Source organism: Dreissena polymorpha, chromosome 7 (assembly GCF_020536995.1).
Source record: "Dreissena polymorpha isolate Duluth1 chromosome 7, UMN_Dpol_1.0, whole genome shotgun sequence".
In the NCBI taxonomy this organism is placed as follows: Eukaryota; Metazoa; Mollusca; class Bivalvia; order Myida; family Dreissenidae; genus Dreissena; species Dreissena polymorpha.
Window position 1 is genome coordinate 1,187,555 of NC_068361.1, and position 23,570 is coordinate 1,211,124.

Sequence of the window (23,570 nt, forward strand, 5' to 3'; positions counted from 1 at the left end):
CACATAGCATTTTTGAGAGTCGTCAAGGTCATCCTCAGAAGTGTCGACTTTATAAGGAGTTTCATTCCTTACGTTTAAATGTTTGTAGACGAGGTAACACATTGCCCCCAGTAACACTTATGTGGTGATGGTATTCCGCTTTCAATACATTTTCAATAGGTGAAACAAAGGACGTCCATGAGTTGAAGTAGTTGGCTACAAATCCAATGTGGCGGTAGAACGAACAGAAATCAGACACTGGCGTAGACGTTCCAGGCGTTGATCTTTCTATTGGGAAATATAAAATATGGAGGAATATGTTGCCCTGAAGCGTTACCTTCATCAACGAATGTAGTTTTTTGGGACATACCAGCCGTCGCCGCATTTGCTGTGTAGGCCCTGTCTGTAACAAGTTTAGGGGAAGGTGATGATTACCTAGGCCATTCTTTTCAATGTTGCAAATTCAGCTTTGCTTGTCTTTTGACTGATATCATGTCAGTACACTGTTCAGTTCTTGAAAATTTGTAGTACTTCTAGTTCTTGCCATTTCGAGCGACTGTGTTTTTTTACCTTCAACTCAGAACATCTACTTAAAATCCCTACAACCGTTTTAAACATAACTTCTCCCCTTGTTGTTTTAATTCTAATGAATGGCATAATCGGAGGCTAAGTATATTGTCTCATTCCGACACAAACCAAACTTTAAACCAATTTCAGCCATCGTCATAAAATTACCATAAAGCAAAGTTTCCTGTTCAATATAACCCCGAAGGGAAGGTCAGATTTGATAGCGTATAGTAAAACTTTTCTACGAACTCGGTCCTTTAAAGTGCTTATGGGTAAACCAAACTGTTTGGCAACCCTCTCAACGGGAAGCCCTTGTTAAATACATATTTTTAATACCTTTTCCAGGTCATCGTGCGAATAAATGGCCCTGTAGCGTCCTCCTGCCGAGGTAGGAGGTAGGATCCTGAATATAAACTTTAAAATGACGTGATGAGACGTGATCTAACAAGAATGACTCATTTTCACCGGTGTTATACTGAAGCTGAAAAATACATAATTTATGGCAATGTGATGTCATTGTGTGTTTATTTACGTTACATTATTAACAAAACCACACTATTGTAGTAATAACATAGGAAGAACCAAGAGCGCATTTTTTAGCTCACCTGAGCACAGCGTGCTCATGGTGAGCTTTTGTGATCGCTTTTTGTCCGTCGTGCGTTGTCCGTCGTCCGTTGTGCGACGTCAACATTTGCCTTGTTCACTCTCTAGAGGCCACATTTATTGTCCAATCTTCATGAAACTTGGTCAGAAGATTGGTCTCAATGATATCTTGGATGAATTCGAAAATGGTTACGTTTGCTTGCAAAACATGGCTGCCAAGGGGCAGGCATTTTTCCTTATATGGTTATAAATGGCTATTTATATGGCTATAGTAAAATCTTGTTAACACTCTAGAGGCCACATTAATTTTCCGATCATCATGAAACTGGGTGAGAAAATGTGTCCCAATGATATCTTGGATGCGTTTGAAAATGGTTTTGGTTGCTTTAAAAACATGCCCACCAGGGGCGGGTCATTTTTCGTTATATGGCTATAGTAAAACCTTGTTAACACTCTAGAGGCCACATTTATGGGCCAATGTTCATGAAATTTGTTCAGAAGATTTGCCTGAATGATATCTTGTATGAGTTCGAAAATAATTATGTTTGCTTGAAAAAATGGCTTCCAAGGGGCGGTGCATTTTTTCTTATATGGCATTGTAAAATCTTGTTAACACTCTAGAGGCCACATTTACTGTCCGATCTGCATGAAACTTGGTCAGAAGATTCATCCCGATAATATCTTGGACGAGTTCAAATATGATGCCGGTTGGTTGAAAAACAGTGCTGCCAGTGGGCGGCGCATTTTTTTCTTATATGGCTAAAGTAAAACCTTGTTAACACTCTAGAGGCCACATTTATTTTCCGATCTTCATGAAACTTGGTCAGAAGATTTTTCTAAGTAATATCTTTTTATCTCAGGTGAGCGACTTTGGGCCTTTCAGGCCCTCTTGTTATGTTGATTGCTATGTGTAAATATTTTTAAACTTTGGCATTTTAGTATTTTTTATAGTGTGCGTTTAATAAAATGTTTTAAAATGTTTGCAACAATTCTGACCAAATGGAAAACTGAGCAAATAAAAAAGCACACACAACATATTCAAACAATTTGTGTTCACCTATTGCTATCATTTGTGAGTTACTCATAGAAAGTGTTCAACGTCTTATCAAAACGTACTGTTTTGTAAGGGAGACCTTTCGTTTAAAAACTTCAGTAGTCCTCGTGTTTTAATAGAACTTAAATTCCTTAATGCTCTTTGACATGAAAGCAATTTACTGTAGTTGTCAAATGAACCAGGGGCCTGTTTGTATAGGTTCCTTAATGTACTATTTGGAGATAAGGCAGGGACCTATACAATGTTTGTATAGGTCCCTGGATAAGGCTATACAAAAAATATTATATTTGAATAGACGCAAACATTGTCTATTTCCTCTTGTTTTGTAGCGTCACTGTTTCAAATCGCAATGAGAACCGAGCCGTGGCGAGTGTTGGAATCTTTGCTGTGAACAATTGTTACCATTTTTTTCGTGCACAAATTTTCCATGCAAGCGACAGCGATGAAATTTAACACTGTGCAGATTAACCTCTAAGCCGTGACTTAACCTTTACTATGCGGTAAAATTAAACATAAAATGGCCGAAACGAAAGTGGAAGACGGGGCTGTAAATGAAATTGAATATGACTGCAGAGATGCAATAACTGACGGCATAATAGATTTAATTAAACCGTCCGTAATTGAAGTAGACGATAGAGTGCGGACCGTTAGGTAGGTACATATTACAGTAAAAGGGGCGTTTTCCGAGATTATTGACAGGTCAGGACGGTCTCAGTCCATAACGGCCAATTAACTAAGAAGAAGTTAGTTTAAATGCATTTTTATACCGTTACAAAGTTGCTTTTTGTAAATATATTATATAGGTTTGATTTTTGTAAAGTGACCGATTTATTTATTATTTAATAACGGGGCCATGTTCACTGTGTACACTAAGGGAGCCAATAAAGGCAATATAAACTTTGGTCCCAACCTGCAAAGGTACACTCTATACTAAGTACTCTCGCAGGTCGGCTATTCTCTTGCTATTGCGTTTTTACCCCCTGGCTTCGGACATTGTTGTTTTATCTTCAAGAAAACATCACTTGCTGCCAATGTCAATCAAAAATGTTAATTTTACGTCAAAAAATGATGGAGAACATAATTTAAGGCCGAAAGCCCCTTGGTTAGCGAGTATTTCTTGGACAGAATATAGGGTTTTTCTTGAAATACATTCATTATTATAAGAAAAATGACATCATGCAATATTCAATGATGTATCTTGGTTTCATCATCTACAACATTGTAAACAAAACTTTTTTGATGTGCGCATGCATATGTATGAGGACAGTATATGAGGTCATTAAAGGGAAGTAATGCTTTACCGTACAGGAATATTTTCTGGACATTTATATGATTTGAGTACTTGGAAAGAAATTAACAGTTAAAGTGATACTTTTCTTAACAGAAACCTTGAAGGACGTAAATACATTTGATGGTGCAATATGTTGTCTTTTGCGTGTGACAGAGAATACTGTATGATGTCAAATGTTGAACTCATTACAGAGAAAGCCAGTTGGAGTTACGTCAGCAGATTGATTCCTTAGCAGAGGGTATGCCTTAATTGTTTATGTTCTTTGAATGGCTTTTGAAAAGGTTTCACTATGTTTAAAAGGAACTTGCTTCCTATTTTTTCAATACCTGTAAAAGAATCAGTTAGTGACAATGTCTGCCATTTAATGATATGAACTTAGAAGATAACACTTTATTAACTTTACATCTCTTTATAATGTTTGATGCAATTCATTTTGTTATATATAAATTCATGTTTAAGAACATTATCAGGTCAAAGTCACAAACAGGGAGTGTTTTCCTTGATTTTGTTTTCAATACATGAATGAAGAAAGACATATGAAGGAAGAAGTTAAACATACATAATGAAAATAATTAATTTTAAGCAATATTTAGCATGAAGTTGTAGGCATTATTGTTTAAAAGTATACTCAAGCTTTTGATAATTACTTTTCTGTTACTTCTGTAAATAAATCTTTTTAGAAATTTGTTCTGCTTGCCTACAGTATTGTAACAACACTATTTCTTTCTGCAGAGCTGCGTATTATCTCAGAGCAACAGAAGCCCACAGTGGACTTGGAGACATATGTAAAGAAATTGAACAACTCACGACGAAAGGTGATGCTCGTCAACAATATCTTACAGAATGTCCAGGTATACACGTCTGATATGTGTTGTATTAATATGAAGCCTATAGGAAACTTGCTCAGTGGAATGCAGTGAAATCTGGAACACTCTTAGCCATCACATTTTATACCATGCATTAAGTGTTTTAAACAATAATACAATCTTAAATAGTATGGTGTAGCAAAAATGTATTGGTTAAACAATTCAAGTCCTTTGTACAGCAGCCCAAAAAGAACCAACAAACAGCCTAGCCCAATATCATTACATGTTTATATCTCTGCTTTCTTTCTTTCAATTTTCATGCATGGATTTTGCATGTATTAATAATTTTACATCAGTTTCAGTAAATGCATAGTATAACTTCTGTTTATCATAAGACAGTTCAGCACTGGCAAATAATATAGTTGAAATCAATTCAGCACTTTAAGGGTTAAAAAAAGCTTTGTTAAAAACATGACTAAGATACCCCTGCACCGCTTTATCACAGGAATAGCAGTCATGCCCATGTCATATTACAAGGGCAAATAACTCAGAAATAAAATGGATCACTGGGCTCGAAAATTGTGTCTTACACATCTTCACTTCATGGTTATGAGATATTTCAAGTGTTCATTCAATGCTTTACAATGTGGAAGTTGCTGCTGCACACTAGATCATGGAATGCTTATGCCATAAAAATTGCTAAGTTCAAGGGAATATATCTCGGGAACATGGATCACTGGGTATGAAAACCAACAGCATTACTCCTTTATAAACCCTTTCGAACTGTTTATAAAATTAAAAAATCTAATTGCACTCAAATTAACCTGGGTTCAAAATGAAAGATGGAAGATGGAGTTCATATTATGGCAATCTATTTCGCATCATATTAAAAAAAAGTATATGGTATATTTTACAAAAGACCCTTGATATTGGGCTCTGTAGACGGAAAGACTTAACTGCACCAGGTAAGAAGTACAAAGGTGATATGGTATTAATTGTGGAAAAAAACCCTGACTCTTGTGTGATAAAAGTTTATAAAATTGCATGAGGAAAGGGACTTTTCAAGATATTTATACATTATATTCTGCGTGTATCAGGATAGGCTGAACAAGCTATACAACAATGTCTCCAAGGAAACAGCCCGACGCAAGGCCACGTTGGACCCTGCAAAGCCAAAGTAGCTGTGTGTCTCCCCTTGACTGTCTGAGGGTGCTTCAGTGATTCCCATGGTGGCTCTAAACGTTCATTATTGATGTCGCTCATGCCATGGATGGTTGAAAATTAAAGCCACACAACTTATTTGGCATAGTAAATTTAAGTATAAATAAGAAACATATTTTATCTATGCCAGTTAGAATATTTATGGTCGTAATAAGGTAGAAATCCGTCTTTTTTGCGCTTTAAAAATAATCGCATTTGTTGAAATGGACGTATATGTCTAGAAATCCTTCTTTCAGTTTTAAAAGCGTTACAGTTTGAAAAATAATAAATACCTTGCTAACTAGGCTATAGATTTAATTTTATCTATGCCAATTAGAATATATCTGGTGGTAACAACTTACAAGGAAGAAATCCGTCTTTTATGCGCTTTAAAACTTAAAAATAATCGCATTGGTCAAAATGGACATATACGTATAGAAATCCTACTTCCGGTTTGAAAAGCGGTACCGTTTGAAAAATAATAAATGACTTGCTAATTAGGCTATAGATTTAATGACAATTTTGCACGCTTTCAAATTGCATCTATATGTATTGATTAACATGTATTTCATTTCAAGGTGTGTGGCTTTAATGTTTAGAGACATGATACAATTTGGTCAATTTCATGCGCTGGTTTTTGAAATTTAAGGCCTGCATGAGTTCTGATATTAAATGGGAGTAACTGCATTTGTTGAACAAAGGGTTATATGGAACATGGAAAATTTGGATTTTACCATATAGTATTGTTAAAAAATGTGACGTTTTATTCATGAATGGGAAATGCATACTACCAAGTTGTTTCAAACATATGTTTGTAATGTCTTACAAATGTTAAGTACTTTCCTGACTGGAAACCAGCATATAATTATTTGAAGGTAACTCAAATATCACTACATGCACTGGTTTGTACACCAAGAAGTACTGAATGAGTCAATGTTAGGTTTTGTAAATAACAACAGAATGTTGAGGGACCATACAAGCATTCCAAAATCATTTACTTGTATAACCATGCATGCTTGCTTCAGATAGTAAAGTTCTTGTATTATAAGCCCTGTCGTTTTTGATATTGTTCTTGTTTATGAAACATGTATCAGATTTATGTGCAATATGATTTCTAAGGATAGCAAATGGCAGGTTGTTAAAAATGTCTGTGTTTTTGTACAGTTGTATATGTAATTTTACTTAGTCAACATTTCAAAATGTTGCATGCAGTTCTTTATGCATGATGGATTGCATTTTATTGGAATTTAGATGATCAGTTTAATAATTCTTTGTTTCTGATATATGTTCATAAAAACATATTTTTATAAAGACAAATATGATATTTTAATAAATGATTGTGTTTCTTTCATATGATCAGAAATTTGAATGTTAAAGATATGTAAAACAAAATTGTAGTTAGCTGTTTAATTTCCTTTAATATGTTTAACATAAATTACTTTAACACACTTTTTTCAAAAGTTTCATTGAGATTTACTGCAAATAAATACTATCTTTCCAAATTGGGAATTTTAATAAGAAATGTCATCTACTGTTTTACAATTGTTGTTAATGAGGCTACAATTATAAATAATTACATGTATTCACAAAGTGTATGCAGCTCTTCAACTCTTGAATGCTTTATGCTGTTATATAAATTAGTTGTTAAAACATTTTGTTATTGAATGAAATGCAATTATATATAAAGTGTGTAAATTGAAATATGTTGTTGATGTTTTCCAACCCAATTTTTATATTGCTCTATTCCCTTAAGTACAATTACAAAAACTTATTTGGATGAATAGTTTGAGCAATTTTCATGAAGATTTGGCAAATGATTAGACAGTGAGAGTGTAAAAAGGTTTCACTATTGCCCTTTAAGAAAAACTGCTGTGGACCCACCACAAATATTTTTAAAGAGACGCAAAAAATAGCCTATAGTGGTCATATGGTAAATGTTGACAAGGATTGCGCATCTATTGACACGCAAATGTTCATCACAAAATCTTACTCAGGTGAGCAAATAAAAAGTTACAAAACTGCACTAAAAAACGTTTTGACAAGTATGAATACTTCAGTTTTATCATATTTGTGATTCCATACATGACATTGTGTTCGTTTAAAGGGGCATATGATGTTTTGTACAATAATATATTTTTATAAAAACATAATTTTAAAAGTATGTATTAAATGGTTGATTGACATTTCATTTTTTTATGAACACTTAAATTTTCAAATTTGAGAAATATTTATATACAATGTAGCAATTAATATTTAATCTACTAAAACACTTCAAGAGGCTGCACGAAATCAATGGCTACACATTAACAAATTTGGCTCAAGAAATTTACATTTTGCTACAATTTTTTGTTCATAAAACCCCTAAAACCCCAGTTATAATGTGAAGAATTTCTGTGTTTTACAGTAAATTTGTCTAAAGAAAATTTTGAGCCAGAGGGAGCCCTGGAAAATTAGTAGTGGTAATTGATTTAATAAACATGTAAATCCAAATACTGTATGCTATTTTTGCAGCCATGAGCTTGATTTTTTTAGTATCAACTTCTTTCTCATATGTTGCTTGAAGAGGCAACAATGTTTTTAAAACATGCATACAGTTAAGGGGGATATATTCTTTACGTTCACCTTTAATATCAGTATACTAAACATGGAGTCGAAAACACTCTTTACAAGACATAATTTAATTTTAAAGAGACCCACATCAAACAATAAATGATATCACCAGGATACAAATATGTACATAGTATAATTATGTATGTTTTCACTATCAAATGCCGTGGATAGAACCGGTCTACTATGATCGCACCCAATAATAGATATTTAAGAACTCTTCATCACTTTCATAATTCTTTAACTGAGTTCACAAGTCAACATTTTAATCAAGTTGTGCCTGTCTGTTCATTCACTAGTTGTTGTAGTTGTTCAAACTTGTTCTCTGCCATTGCATGTCGTATGCTAGCGAAGAAGCCAAAGTACTGTTCGAAGTTGTGCCTGAAGTGGAATAACTTAAAATTAGTAAATATTTTCAAATGCAGTAAAATGTTCAAATAAAATAAACATAATGAACAGTACATATATGTTATCTTCTTTAAACCTCAATATCTGATGTACTATGTGAAATCCTAAAATAACACTTAAGTTAATTAGTACAATATTTTGTGTATGTATTGGATACATAAAAGATCTCCAAATTTATTATTCAAACTCTGTTTTGCCCTCAATTTATCTTAAAATGCTCTCAATAGTGTGACCTTTCATTCAAATAACATGTCAGAATTTGCTGCTACATGTACTTGTATGTATAGCCCTCATACTGAGAAAACTGTACCTAATGCATGTGCGCAAAGTATCATCCCTTATTAGCCTGCGCAAACCGTACAGGCTAATCACCTACAACACTTTCCATCTACACACTGAATTTTCATTTAGAAATGACCTACTTTAAACAAAATTTTTAAAAAGCAAGCTGAAAGTGACTTCCCTGATTAGCCTGCCTGGAATGCACAGGCTAATCTGGGATGACACTTGAAGCTTATGCATTAAGCCCCGTTTACCCAGAGCGCATCTCAAATACTGCCATCCTTACATGATGAGTAGTATACGTCCAAGCAGTTCACCAGTGTTCAAGAGATGGTTTACATAGGCTCTGGAGTAGTTCTTGCATGTATAACACGTGCATTCAGCAAGAAGTGGACTGAAGTCATCGACAAACCTGGAGCGAACAAATCATAAGGATTGTATTTCAAAGAGAAATGCTAGTTTATTGATATATACTTTTCCGTTACTCAAATGTGTATGTTAGAGAAGCCAGCATTGGGCTGAAGTTGTTAACAAACTTTCGGTAAATGGTTTACTTAGAATTGTATGTTTAACAGGAATGCTGGTGAAGTTGAACTAAGCTTTTCTGTCACTGTTACACCTATGAAATTTCTGCAGCAGCGTACTGAAGCTTATTCCAAAAAACAAAAGGGTCTGTGCAGTGGTGTAGTGGATATGTGTCTTGCAATTGGGATGTCAAGAGTTCAATACCCACTGCCGTAGCGTTCTTTAGATTTCCCCCCATGGACACCAAGTACATGTACTGGTTTAGTCCCAGGAAACAAACTTGAGAGTGTTTCAAATAAGCCTTAGGCTTTCCACGCAATCAAGCTAAAAATAGTTGGATTAAACTGAAGTTAAAGGTGAGTGTAAATCATTTAATAGTGTTACAGATTTTAATCAATATTTGCATTTGGAAGACAATACTATCTATGTACTCAAGCTAACTTTGTAGTCATAATATTTGGGTTACTCATATCAGTGAGTCTTATTACTAGTCTTATATATATATTCGCCAAACAATGTATTGTTACTGTATGACGTTGATGTCACTTCATATGTTTTTGTTTACATTGATACTACTATGGCCAAAACCTGTTTAATATCTAAACAAAATAATGAAACAAAAGTAACGTGTTTAAATGGATTATTTTGACTTTATTTAAGACCTGATTCTTCCATTATTATTTAAGAATACAAAAGTACGATAATACCAGAAAGACTTTGTTAATTTTGAAAGATATTCTACAAACTCTACATTCAGTCTTAAAAAATACGCAAATTTTCTCTAATGTTAGGGAAGATTCATAAAATGACACAAAACTACAATATAATGAAAGTATGTACCTCTTCTCATTGAGATCTATGGTGGGTCCAGTTGTTTCCCTCTGTGTAGGCCTCTCGTCCAATGGCGTGTTGTAGTTGTAGTCCAAGACTAAAGCCAGTCCCCTCTCGGTAATAATGTATGGGTAGGTTCATTTAGTTAAAGATGAGAATTTTGAACTGCTCATGTAAATATGTATATATCAACTAAATGATTGCTTTTATAGTTTCAAATAATTTTACATATTAAAGTGGGTATGCAAGATTTTGTCAAATATTTATGAATTTATATAAAATGTGTAAAAAACTTATTATACAATTATTTATGCCCCCCTTCGAAGAAGAGGGGGTATATTGCTTTGCTCATGTCGGTCGGTCTGTCAGTCGGTCCGTCCACCAGGTAGTTTCCGGATGATAACTCAAGAACGCTTGGGCCTAGGATCATGAAACTTCATAGACACATTGATCATGACTCGCAGATGACCCCTATTGATTTTGAGGTCACTAGGTCAAAGGTCAAGGTCACGGTGACCCGAAATAGTAAAATGGTTTCCGGATGATAACTCAATAACGCTTATGCCTAGGATCATGAAACTTGATAGGTAGATTTTATCATGACTCGCAGATGACACCTATTAATGTTCAGGTCACTAGGTCAAAGGTCAAGGTCACAGTGACCTGAAATAGTAAAATGGTTTCCGGATGATAACTCAAGAACGCTTATGCCTAGAATCATGAAACTTCATAGGTAGATTGATAATGACTGGCAGATGACCCCTATTGATTTTCAGGTCACTAGGTCAAAGGTCAAGGTCACGGTGACCCGAAATAGTAAAATGGTTTCCTGATGATACTACTATTTACTATTTCTAGTCACTGTGACCTTGACCTTTGACCTAGTGACCTGAAAATCAATAGGGGTCATCTGCCAGTCATGATCAATGTACCTATGAAGTTTCATGATCCTAGGCCTAAGTGTTCTTGAGTTATCATCCGGAAACCATCTGGTGGACGGACCGCCATGTGCAAAACAATATACCCCCTCTTCTTCGAAGGGGGGCATAATTACATTATACAAAATAATAGTTGAACGGGCATTCTAAATAAGCGATGTTCTGGGAAAACTGGGCATACTGCATACGTACAAAGTCTCTGCCCAGATAAACCTGTGCAGTCTGCATAGGCTATACAGGGACAAAACTTGCTGCCAACACTGGATTGTATAGAGGAGACCTTTACACGAAAAATTCCATAAAAGCAGAAAATGTAAAGGGACGTCACTTTACACACATGCATTAAGCCCAGCTTTCCCTGATAACAGCATGCAATATAAGGGATAACAAAGGATATGAGCTGTCAAAGATGTCCACTCCCAGCTGTACAGCCTGCAGGACTGCATCTGGTCTCCAGACTGCGTGCATCACCCTGGGTTTGTCTTCTGGAAGATGGCACTGAAAACACATGAAATAACATATATTAATACCTGTTTTGTAGACACTTTGTTAATGATTGTTCACAGACAATTATTAGACATTAATTACTACGAGTACATGCCGATTGTTATTGCTATAAAAGACACTATGTATGAAGATTGGACTGAAAAAGTATGGTTATGTGTGTAATGTGAGCCATTTTATACGAATGTGGCAAATGACATAAGTCCTTTTAAAATTAGCTAGACGGAAGTAGACACATTTTTGACGAATCCTGGATCCAGGATATCAAACCAATAGTAAGTTAAAAACTAAAATTAATTTTAAACAAACCTACCATGATTGACTGGATCAGGTCAGCTATTCCATGGAGATCAAACGTTTCTGTGCTAGGTCCATAGTGGTGGAATCCCTCTATGACGTAGCCTGTAATATACATTTGATATTGCAAAGACTATTGAGTCTAATTATGGGAAAACTGGGCTAAATGCATGTGGGTAAAGTGTCATCTCAAATAAGCCTGTGAAATCAGGGACAACACTTTCTGTGTACACTAAATTTTTGTTTAGAAGAGACTTCCATTAATGCCATAATGATGCCATAATGGTGTGTGGACTGCACAGGCTAATCTGGGATGATAGTTTACGCACATGCATTAAGCCAACATTTTCTATAACGAGGCTGTGCCGAGTCCATCTTGGTGGAAGCTCTCTATGACATAGCCTGTAATATACATTAGATTCATGCGTCGTAATGTAAATTTGAATTGTTTAAATATTTTTACCCCAGATGTGATAACTGAACTGGCCAAATATTATCTTGTTAAAAACAGCATGAACCTCACCATGGCTTGTGGTATAGGTTTTAAAAGCCTTGTTTAATAAACATTTGTCTTCAATGCTATCCCATATGTTATTTGCATTTCCTTTTTAAAAGCTTTCATAACAAGGGCTGTTTGTAAAACATGGATGCCCCCCATATGGGCTGTCAGTTGTAGTGGCAGCCATTTTGTGAATACTTTTTTTGTCACTGTGACCTTTACATTTGACCTAGTGACCTGAAAATCAATAGGGGTCATGTGCGAGTCATGATCAATGTACCTATGAAGTTTCATGTTCCTAGGCGTAAGTGTTGTTGAGTTATCATCCTTAAACCATTTTACTGGTTCAAGTCACCGTGACCTTTGACCTAGTGACCTGAAAATCAATAGGCGTCATCTGCCAGTCATGATCTATGTACCTATGAAGTTTCATGATCCTAGGCGTAAGCGTTCTTGAGTTATCATCCAGAAACCATTTTACTGTGTTGAGTCACTGTGACCTTGACCTTTGACCTAGTGACCTGAAAATCAATAGGGGTCATCTGCGAGTCATGATCAATGTACCTATGAAGTTTCATGATCCTAGGCCTAATTATTCTTGAGTTATCATCAGGAAACCATTTTACTGTTTCGAGTCACTGTGACCTAGACCTTTGACCTAGTGATCTGAACATTAATAGGTGTCATCTGCCAGTCATGATCAATGTACCTATGAAGTTTCATGATCCTAGGCATAAGCTTTCTTGAGTTATCATCCGGAAACCATTTTACTGTGTCGAGTAACCGTGACCTTTGACCTAGTGACCTGAAAATCAATAGGGGTCATCTGCGAGTCATGATTAATGTACCTATGAAGTTTCGTGATCCTAGGTTTAAGCGTTTTTGAGTTATGATCCGGAAACCATTTAACTGTGTCGAGTCACTGTGACCTTGACCTTTGACCTAGTGACCTGAAAATCAATAGGGGTCATCTGCGAGTCGTGATCAAAGGCGTTATCATCCTGAAACCGTTCGGAGGACAGACCGACAGACCGACCGACATATGCAAAACAATATACAGTAGACTCTCTGGGGACAGGCCTGATTGTCCGGTTTTCAGAGAGTTCCGGTTTACCAAGAGTATGCATATTGCCGAAATATACATTGTATGCATTGTGTTCAAAATCATATAAGAAAAAAACAAACCATATACATTTATGTACCATGTGATAACTGTACTCATGTAATGTTTATGTTTAAAGCATTGTTCAAAAAAGATGTGTTTGTGAAACACAATGTTCTCCCTATATGACATTTGACCTTGAAGGATGACCTTGACCTTGACCCTTCACCACTCAAAATGTGCAGCTCCATGAGATACACATGCATGCCAAATATCAAGTTGCTATATTCAATATAGCAAAAGTTATTGCAAAATGTTAAAGTTGGCACAAACAAACCAACAGACCAACAGACAGGGCAAAAACAATATGTCCCCCACTACTATAGTGGGGGACATAAAAATGTGTTTTATTCCATTAAAAGCAAAAAAACATTCCATACCGACTTGTTTTGATTAATCCCAAAGTAAGCGTGATGCTTTATACATGTACGTACGTGACATTTGTCATATAGGCGAGTGAGTCGTGTTCGAGTTAGCTATAAATAGCTCTGAATTGATTAAACCTCAAACACAATTTTGACGAATAACGACACATATACGATTGTTGTGGACACACGATTTATTATTCAAGACATAACACATTTCACAAAACATACACACACACACACACACACAAAAGAACAGCGTCATAATTATTTTCCATTTAAGCGTTACAACATGGCTATAAGATCTTTTAAACTACCCCAGCAGATCACAAGAAAGTGATCGTCGCAACGGCATGCATTAATTTTGTAATTAAATTGTTAATCATAAGCTTCATAAAACGATTGAGTCATTCACTTTTTGGTGTTACCGCGCTTCTATTATAGACATTCACAGTTTGTTTTACATTATTTAATCAGACTTCTTTAGCGCAGTAACGACTTGACACCTTTATGGTATGTTTAATCCGGTTATCAATAATTGCGCAAGAAAAATGTGTGACACTGTCCGCGCTGTGCTGACAAGGTATTGTAATTTTTACGCCTCGGGCATCTTGAGAATTTGGACCGTCTGGTGTAATTGATGTATTTTACGTTGAAAATGACCAATTTCACGGAGATATCCGTTCAGTTTCTGGTTTTCAGAGAGTTCGGTTTATTCAACATTTTTTAACAAAGAAATAGAAGGAAAAAATACGGGACTGGCCCGACCGTTTGGAATCGGTAGAGTTCCGGTATTCGGAGAGTCCGGTATTGGCAGAGTCTACTCTACCCCCTCTTCTTGGAAGGGGGTATAAAAATGTAATTGAAGTTTAATTTTGTACATGTTTTGTCTTATGTATAGCAAAATTAAGCTATGATTTGTTATATAATATAGCAAATTATGAAACTCCATAAAATATATCAGGAGATAAATTCTTTCCCTCATACTTTTATAACAGAATACCAACTATAAACATAAAATGATCAAAACTGGGATCACCACCTTTGAAGATGCAATACAAAGCATGCAGGGTATTAAAGGGGCCTTTTCACAGATTTTGGCAAGTATTGAAGTTTGCCATTAAATGCTTCATATTGATAAATGTAAACATTGGATCTAAAAGGCTCCAGTAAAAAAACAACAAGAATACAATTAAACAAGAAATGTGTTTGTCAGAAACACTATGTCCTCTTCTGTGCTGCTTTGACATTTTTTTTACCTTTGACCTTGAAGGATGACCTTGACCTTCCACCACTCAAAATGTGCAGCTCCATGAGATACACATGCATGCCAAATATGAAGTTGCTATCTTCAATATTGCAAAAATTATGGCAAATGTTAAAGTTTGACCAAACCAACAGACCTGCAGACAGGGCAAAAACAATATGTTCCCCACTAAAGTGGTGGGGGACATAAAAGTAACCCTCCACTGGACTTGTACCGCTGTCTCCTGGAGTACTGGAGTAAAAAGTCTACCGCTTTGACCACTCAGCTATCCGTACTTACACATTAAGATATGTATTTTAACCTTATATAAGCAATCCTCGTAGTATCACACAATATAACGACAACGACAAAACTCTCCAAATTATTCAATCGTTTTTGCTTTGCAACACTTTATAATTTTAAGGTTTTTAAATCATCAAAAGATGTATATAATGTATATTTTAGAGCATGGTAAATGTTCTTTATCACTGCTTCCTCACAAATATCATAACTAAAACAAATATTTGCGAATCTGAAACATCTTTTTTTAATTTTGTCAATTTACCAAAACGTGAAAGGGCCCCTATAAAAATCAGCAAGATAGGTTATTGATTCACATTTTGAAACAACAACAAGAAAACAACATTTTCTATTAACAAAACATAAACATCTCAACAAAACATAAACATCTCATCAATTTGATTAAGAACAGTACCTAACTACACATACCATAACTGTGTGTTGGACAGCATTTAAATTCCAAGAAAATGATCACATAATTTTGCAAACCTACCATCTAAATTTCTTGCCACTGTCTCCAGGGTGCATCTCTTGCGTTCGCGGGCATCAAATCCTCCCACTATACTGCCAAACATACAGCTCTTCTGAAGTTTCTGTGATAAGAATTCTTTTTACAGAGAAGATCTATCATCATATAAACTCGCTGAGGTTGACACTTCGTTATAAACCATAGGGTTCATATGTTGTATTTATTCCTTTTAATATGCAGCAAAATATTTGCCAACACTACCCTGTCAGGTCGCATGACCAAAAGCAAGATCAGTAAGCCATACATAATTGTTCCTACAAAACATATTAAATAGAAGACATTTAAGTTTCTAAGAAAATCTAAAGGCCCATGGCTGCCCAACAATGTATTTGAACTTCAGCTAATTTGTACGCCTCTATATAACAAGAAACCGTCGGAGACGGGTGATTCTCCCCAAAGTTTTTTTTTGTCACAATATTGCACTATATATTCAGATAAAAGGAAATGTCTTGAGGGCACAATAGTTGGGGGGGACAATATTTTTTTTATAGAAAATTTCAAAGGGCCATAACTCTGTGAAAAGTCATCCGACCAGAACCCGCTGATAATATGCACATTTCCTCTTGGTAGTGAAGCTTCCCATAAAGTTTAAATGAATTCCGGTCATTAGTTGCTGAGAAATAGCCGGGACAAAAATTGTGCACGGACGGACGGACAGATTGACAAACGCACACACCGACAGACAAAGCGGCGACTATATGCTTTTTTTATTTTGGGGGAGCATAAAAATGTACAAAACAAATAAACCCATTAAATTCTGCTCACCTCTGACTTTTTCCATCGGTCCAGAGTCTCGTCAAGGAAGAAGAGCGTTCTGTCAACAGCCTTCTTGCATCGCTTGCTCGTGCTAGACTGGTCTGTATCCCCGTCTGCCATGCTCTGAAACCAGTCTGGCTGGACGGCCTCTTGTAATTTCACAAACCCCTCAGGGTCCAACTAGAAAGAAAATATTTTAAAAAGTGTATCCAGTGAGGCTCAGGGGATGAAAATAAGACGACTTAAAGCATGACACAGAACAACTGATATATATACGCATGAATATGGCGACTAAATAAAATTGCTTGAACATTAAGAGTTAGTTTAAATGCTCCGAACTTCCCCAAAAATTGTCACTTTAACCTTGAACTGATCTCTTGATTCGAAAATTATTATTTAAATACAGGCCCCTGTGATTTTGATCTGATTACCTCAAACTTAATAGGCCTTTTTCTTTCCACCCAATAACCACCACACCAATCGGCATGATCGTAAGCGTTCTCAATATATTGTGTGGAAACTAACTGCCTGTTACATGCTCCTGTGACCTTGACCTTTGACGTGAAGAACAATTCCTCACAAGAGATCAGCATATTAATGACTTTGACATTTGACCTGGTGAGCTCAAAATCAAAATATGTCTCTTTTTCATCCCATAAAACAACTTTACCCAAAAGCATGTCAAAGCGTTCTCAAAATATAGTCCTGAAACAAAATTGCAGTTAAAAGCCCATGTGACCACTTTCTTAAAGACTTAAAAAAAAAAGCATCTTCCTGTTCTCATAGGTAACCACTATACGAATTTGCCTTGATGTTGGACTTAATTGATCACAGAATTTATTTAATAAATATAGGATCTGGCACGAGTTGTCATATCATACCATATTTTATTTAACAAGCTCAGGAATTTTGTTAGTAACCGAGCCTTTGGCGAGCTTACTAACGAATTTCTTGGACGAGTTTAATAAAATATGGTATGATATTACAACAAGTGTCAGATCTTTTAAATCGCATGCTTTTAAATGAGCAAATTAAATAAATATTAACGCAAACATAATGTTAAATCCAGAATGTTGTTTACATTTCGTGACGTCATTTGACGTTGCAACGTCATTTCAGCAAAATAACAAAATGCGATTGGTTAATAAACGAAAACTATATAAGCCAATGAAAACGCTTAAAAATGTTGTATATCACATGTGCAATAAAAAAAAATATGTAATGGTTGTATTACATGGGAAACGGGGTATAGCAGGTGATAAATCTAAGATTTGTATGAATATCAACAGTTTCTAGATAAAAAAGATACCATATAATGATGTTTCATTAAAATCCGTACAAGCACAAGCAAAATAAAGCCAAAAGTGCTCTGATTTGATTTTTTTTTTTTAAATGTAAATCTTATGGTACAAGACAAATGAACAAGCCTCGACCTGAACTTTCCCACCTCGACCCCAGACACCGATACTGTGCTTGTCATTCTTTCCCGACTTGGTTTCGGATGCTGGGTCATGTGACGAAGCGTAGAGCAACTGGTTGCCAAGGGCAGAGAACTTTCCCATGCCTGCCTGGAAACCCGCAATGACTTCTTGAAATTGCGCCCTGAAACAAACAACATGAAAACTGATCTGCTGCTAAAGACCTAACAGATTAAATAACACAACAATGAAATCTATTTTAGAACAGACCAACTTTTCAAGTTTTTTATCATACAAAATAATTTTTTTTTTTTAGAATTTAGGTTACTTTAAAACTTTTGGTAATGCTAAATCTGCTAACACTGGCACGCACATAAATCTATCTAAACAACTTTAAGAACAAATGAATAACACCACAAAGTCACAAATAACAAGAATATTGATCAGTTTGATAATGTATACTTCACATTATGGCAAGCACAAAAGGATCTAAAAGCAGCAGAACAATTGGAACAATGCACATTTCATACAGTTTAATTTATTCCATTCTTAATGACTACTTTTTGATACATACAACATATTAAGTGGCATGTGGACAACAGCTGGTGTTCCTTGAACTCTCTGAAGAACATCAATGCCAAGGTAAGGAGCACTGCCTGAACAGAGTAAGACTCAATATATATATATATGAGACATGCTCTGAGAAAAGGGGATTTCAGTTTTTTTTCCATTTTTTGGGAAGATAGCCCATGGCTTTGGAATTGGGAATTTTATCGGCATTTTCATGAAATTAGGAAAATAAATTCATTAGCCTTTTTATTCCAAATGAAAAGTCCACTGATTAGGGAAATACTAATTTAAAATTGATATAACTCTTTATAATCATTCAAATTAAAAGAACAAAATCATATAATACTTTGTTAGATGAAATTGAAATACAATTGAGATAAAATACGCATTAGACACTTCTTTCTAAAAAAAAAAAAAAAATTTTTTTTTTTTTGGAAATTAGGAATTTTTTGCCACATTTTGGGAAAAAAGTATACTTTTTGGGATTGGGAACATAGCCGAATTGCGGCTATAAAATCGGACCAAAAAAAACCCTGGATTTAATGCATGTTCAGAAAGTATCGTCCCAGATTAGCCTTTGCTAAAGTAAAGTATAATCAGGGACGACACTTTCCGCTTTCATTGTATTTTTTGTTTCAATAAAGTCTCCTCTTAGCTTATATCAAGTTAAGGCACAAAGTGTACGCTTATGTATAAAGCGGGGCTCATAATGAACGTTCTTTCTCTTGTTCTATATAAAAATCTACACACTTTTCAGTTCTATTAAATAACTCTTTATTTTTTGTAAAGCAAAATGCATGTAGGGCTAGTCCATTTAAACGTACTCCCATATGCACCTCTTCATAAACACAATCACAGATCTGGGCAGAGATTCCATGCACATCACTTAACAGATGTTGTTCGTTACCAATTAGGCCTAACAAAAAAATATGTTTGTTTCCACTGACATGGCCTAAAAAATTAGGGTAGGTAGGTAGGCAAATAATTTTATTTTTAAAAATATTTTTTTTTAGAAAATGTCATACATGGTGCATCTTCTTCTCATTTTTTTGTGTACAACTGTATGTACAATAAATTTGATGATGTATGTAATGCTATATGGCTTCATTTAAATGCTTTAATGAAATAAAAGCTTGCTGTTCATTAATTTTGCATTTGTTGCTTTCCTTATTTCCGAGTTTATTGTTGACTTCTGGCAACGGCTTTAATACTGTAGTCAAATGTCAAATATATGGCGTCTGTCCGTCCGAAAACTTTAACATTGGCCATAACTTTTCCAATATTGAAGATAGCAACTTGATATTTGGCATGCATGTGTATCTCATGAAGCTGCACATTTTGCGTGGATTACGTTGGTTTTTAGTGCCTCATGCCTTTGGTAATCAGTCTTAATTTGTTCAAATATGGGACATAATTGTTCGTTAGGATCTTGAATTCGTCAATTGGTCGGTAATAAATTTCGTGCTGGCGAACATAAATGATTTCACAGTAGTCCATTTTATGACCAATAAAAGGCATAACTAAAGTCGCAGTAAGCTTGACCCTCAGTGTCTATAGGGATTCAGTGTTGTTATACTTTCTGTTCCTTTGGGATCATGGAGTATATACTATATTATTTATAATTTATTATATATTAAATAGCCAAAAAGCCATGCTAGGGGGACGCGAGTGGTGTTGCATGTAACATTATCACCATTAAAAGACCCAATCAAACTGGGTGTGCTATTATATTTTTTGGATGCTGTTTATGCTTCCAAAGGACCACATTTTCAAATTATATTATGTACTGGTGTCGTGGGGTCTATCTACCAGGGCTAGCGCTCTCCCAAAATTTCTTTGAGCCAACCAGGTTTTTGTTTTTCGATGCACGAAAACTGGTTTTGAAATAATTATATATACATTTACTATCAACTTGTTTATATTTCTTTTAATGACAACAAAGGCATATCACATATCATAATGTAACATACATTTTTCAATATAGAAATAATTAGTATGGTACTTGTCAAAGTGCAAACATAAGTTATTTTATAGAGTACATTTAATAGGGGTGTCGATTGATCCAAATTTGAAATCCTGAAAATTAGGCCGGGGGTCTTGAAACCGCAGCCGCAGGAATCCAACAGGAATAAAGGGCAGATCCCCCACCCCATCCAAAGCCCTTACTAATTGTTCTTTCTTAGAGTCTTTCCAATTGTATTTTAAAATATTATAAACCACACCGTCCGTATCACCGCATATGCATTCGTCATTCTATTTCTTCTATAAAGAACTTCAAAAATAAATTATAATCGACGAAAAATAATGTATCCGAAAACGACAGTCCGAAAATTGTACGCGTTTGCCACATTAAATAAAATGTGCATATCGTTTGACTGCAGACATTGCAAAACCTAGCAAATATACAATTTGGTTGACATAGTGCTTTACAATAGCATTTTTGTGGGTAAAAAACAACTTAATTATCACCTTTTAATTTCAAACGATAATCGGCAAAAAGGTGTAACATCGTCGAAATAGAACTAATTATTTAATTATCATCCTTTAGTTCAGATCGATAGTCGGGAGAAAGGTGTTAAGTAATCAGCTTAGAAATAATTTATTTATTGGAACGCTTCTTTTGATTTGTTAATCTTTAAATACGACGTTTGTCATCGGCCGCTATATTGTTGGCAGACGACAAGATCAACTGACTGTGTATTCCAAGTGGCCACCGGAAACAAACAATTATTTTTGTTACGCCTTACGGAAAGCGATGAATAATCTTCTAAACACATTAAATTTACTTTAATGGCAGCCTACTGATGTAACACTTTGTATGCAACTTAGAAATCACAACGATGTTTCAACACACTATTCATCATGACATTTTTATTTTTGAAATTTGGAACAGTGTAATTATTTTACATCCTTATCGACTTAGGCTACATCAAATACCACGATGTGCAAAAGATTGGTTTACTGGGACCTAACCAATAGCGACACTTCTAGTTGGCAACATTATGACTAGGGCTGTCACGATACGCCGTGAGCGTACCGCGGTATATCGTGGTACAGCAACACTGTATCGCGGTACGTACCGCGATATTTTACAGAATATGTATCTGTAAAGAAAACAGTTTACAAACTTTATTAAACACAATAATCAGAAAACACGGGTATCATAGTATGACTTGAAACTGTAAAAGAAACTGTAATAAACTTGATAGAAGTAGTCATTGTTATTGTTATTGTTATTCGCGTCTTTTTCTAAAATGTCCGCCATGTTGTTTACAATAGCTGTGACTACGACCTGTGTAAATCGAACGCTTCAAGGGCATGTTTAAAATGCGGAGTCAGCAGGCCCAGTATTGAAAATCCGTAGCGTTCTGATTCTTCCTCGACTTATTCATAATCTTAAGATAACATGATTTGGAAGTGCCATGCTTTGAACGATCGATATTCTAAAGAAAGAAAATAAGAAATAGAGTAAACATCTTTTGGATAATTATGAACTTATTTGCAAAGGAAATCTAACCCAAATTCAAAAAAAGGTACGGACTCATACATTGCCGTATTTTAAACGTGAAAGTTAAACATCTACCAGTGGAAGCGCTTGCTTGACCTGGATATTAACGGATTATTTATTTAGCCCTTTTGAATCGCTTCTACAGTTTTCAAAACGATATCTATATCAAAATAATTATGTAATGTATTTATATATGTGCTAATATAATAATATTAAAAAAACCGGTGCGGCAACGCCGTACCGCGGTGCGATTTTTTTCACGACATGCACCGCGATATACCGGTATACCGGTGAATCGTGACAGCCCTAATTATGACAGTTTTCCAATATGGTGGATAGAGTGTAGGAAAGAAGAACATAGTAAATAACAAGCATTTATTTCTTGCTTTAATGGCACCATTTGCATGAGTTTGTGCTTTAGACAGATAAACATTGGTAAGTTTTTGCAGTATCAGTGTTCCTTTGCATTTTCAGTGATGATCAAATTTTGCACCTTAGGACAAAAGATAGGGCATTGCAACTCTCAGCAACCCTTTGGGCTATAAATTTGATTGTTGAACTATTAAAACTATTAAAGGGGGGTCCATATATTAGTCCATATAAATGGACTCCCAGAGCCTTTGATAAATTTTGCTATGGCACCTCTCATTGGGTTATAAAGCTGAGAGTTGAATTATTGCAACTTGTCCATATATCTGTCCCTGATCTCTTTAAAAACAAAAACTAAATTGCTGTACCTCCTCTTGTATACAGCATACACATTGGTGTTTCTAAGGTCAGGTTACTATGGCAACCTAGATCTGTCAGAGTACCAAGTCTGGCACCTTTCCCCCGAACACACTGCACAGCAAATTTCATGTTGGAAAATATTGCTGAAAACGAAACACACAATACCAGTTAATCAATAATTTTTATGATCACATGGCCATTTTGTCGATTAATTTTTTATTAAGAATATGATGACCTAAAAAGCTGCAACATTTAAAGTATTGAAAGAATAGATTGAAAAAATGTATAATTTAACCATCCACGAAAATATATGATAAAACAGAATTGCGTAAATTTTGTTGAATGATATACTTCACAGTACATTTTTAAATGATCTTAACATATGTTTGTTTATATTTTTATACTCTTTCATTACCTGTGTAAAGACAGTCATGTGAGGTTCATTTAAAAGATGGCATGACACAATTTTCTTGGTGTCGCGAAAATATGTGATCTTTGTGGAGAATCAAATGATGAAGGTTAAGCAATCCCGATTATAAACACTCAAAGACAATCATGTATTTTATTTGGCCATTGATTGTACATTAATATTGTTT

General features: G+C 35.1%; 2 protein-coding genes across 2 annotated transcripts; one reads left to right on the forward strand and one right to left on the reverse strand.

Moving 5' to 3' along the window:
- Window positions 1-2,675: 2,675 nt before the first annotated feature.
- LOC127840174 (SNARE-associated protein Snapin-like) lies at window positions 2,676-7,201 on the forward strand. The gene is made up of 4 exons (XM_052368670.1): window positions 2,676-2,854; window positions 3,686-3,732; window positions 4,227-4,345; window positions 5,398-7,201. Exons 1-4 carry the CDS (start codon window positions 2,721-2,723, stop codon window positions 5,479-5,481), a joined length of 384 nt encoding a protein of 127 aa, XP_052224630.1. The 5' UTR covers window positions 2,676-2,720; the 3' UTR covers window positions 5,482-7,201.
- A 961-nt stretch (window positions 7,202-8,162) lies between these two features.
- Window positions 8,163-23,552, reverse strand: LOC127840165 (queuine tRNA-ribosyltransferase accessory subunit 2-like). Its single transcript, XM_052368662.1, has 11 exons — window positions 23,390-23,552; window positions 22,983-23,117; window positions 18,742-18,823; window positions 18,183-18,351; window positions 16,759-16,929; window positions 15,958-16,057; window positions 11,909-11,997; window positions 11,489-11,589; window positions 10,163-10,288; window positions 9,084-9,209; window positions 8,163-8,488 (listed from the first exon to the last, which is right to left on the reverse strand). Exons 2-11 carry the CDS (start codon window positions 23,101-23,103, stop codon window positions 8,377-8,379), a joined length of 1,197 nt encoding a protein of 398 aa, XP_052224622.1. The 5' UTR covers window positions 23,104-23,117; window positions 23,390-23,552; the 3' UTR covers window positions 8,163-8,376.
- Window positions 23,553-23,570: the final 18 nt, after the last annotated feature.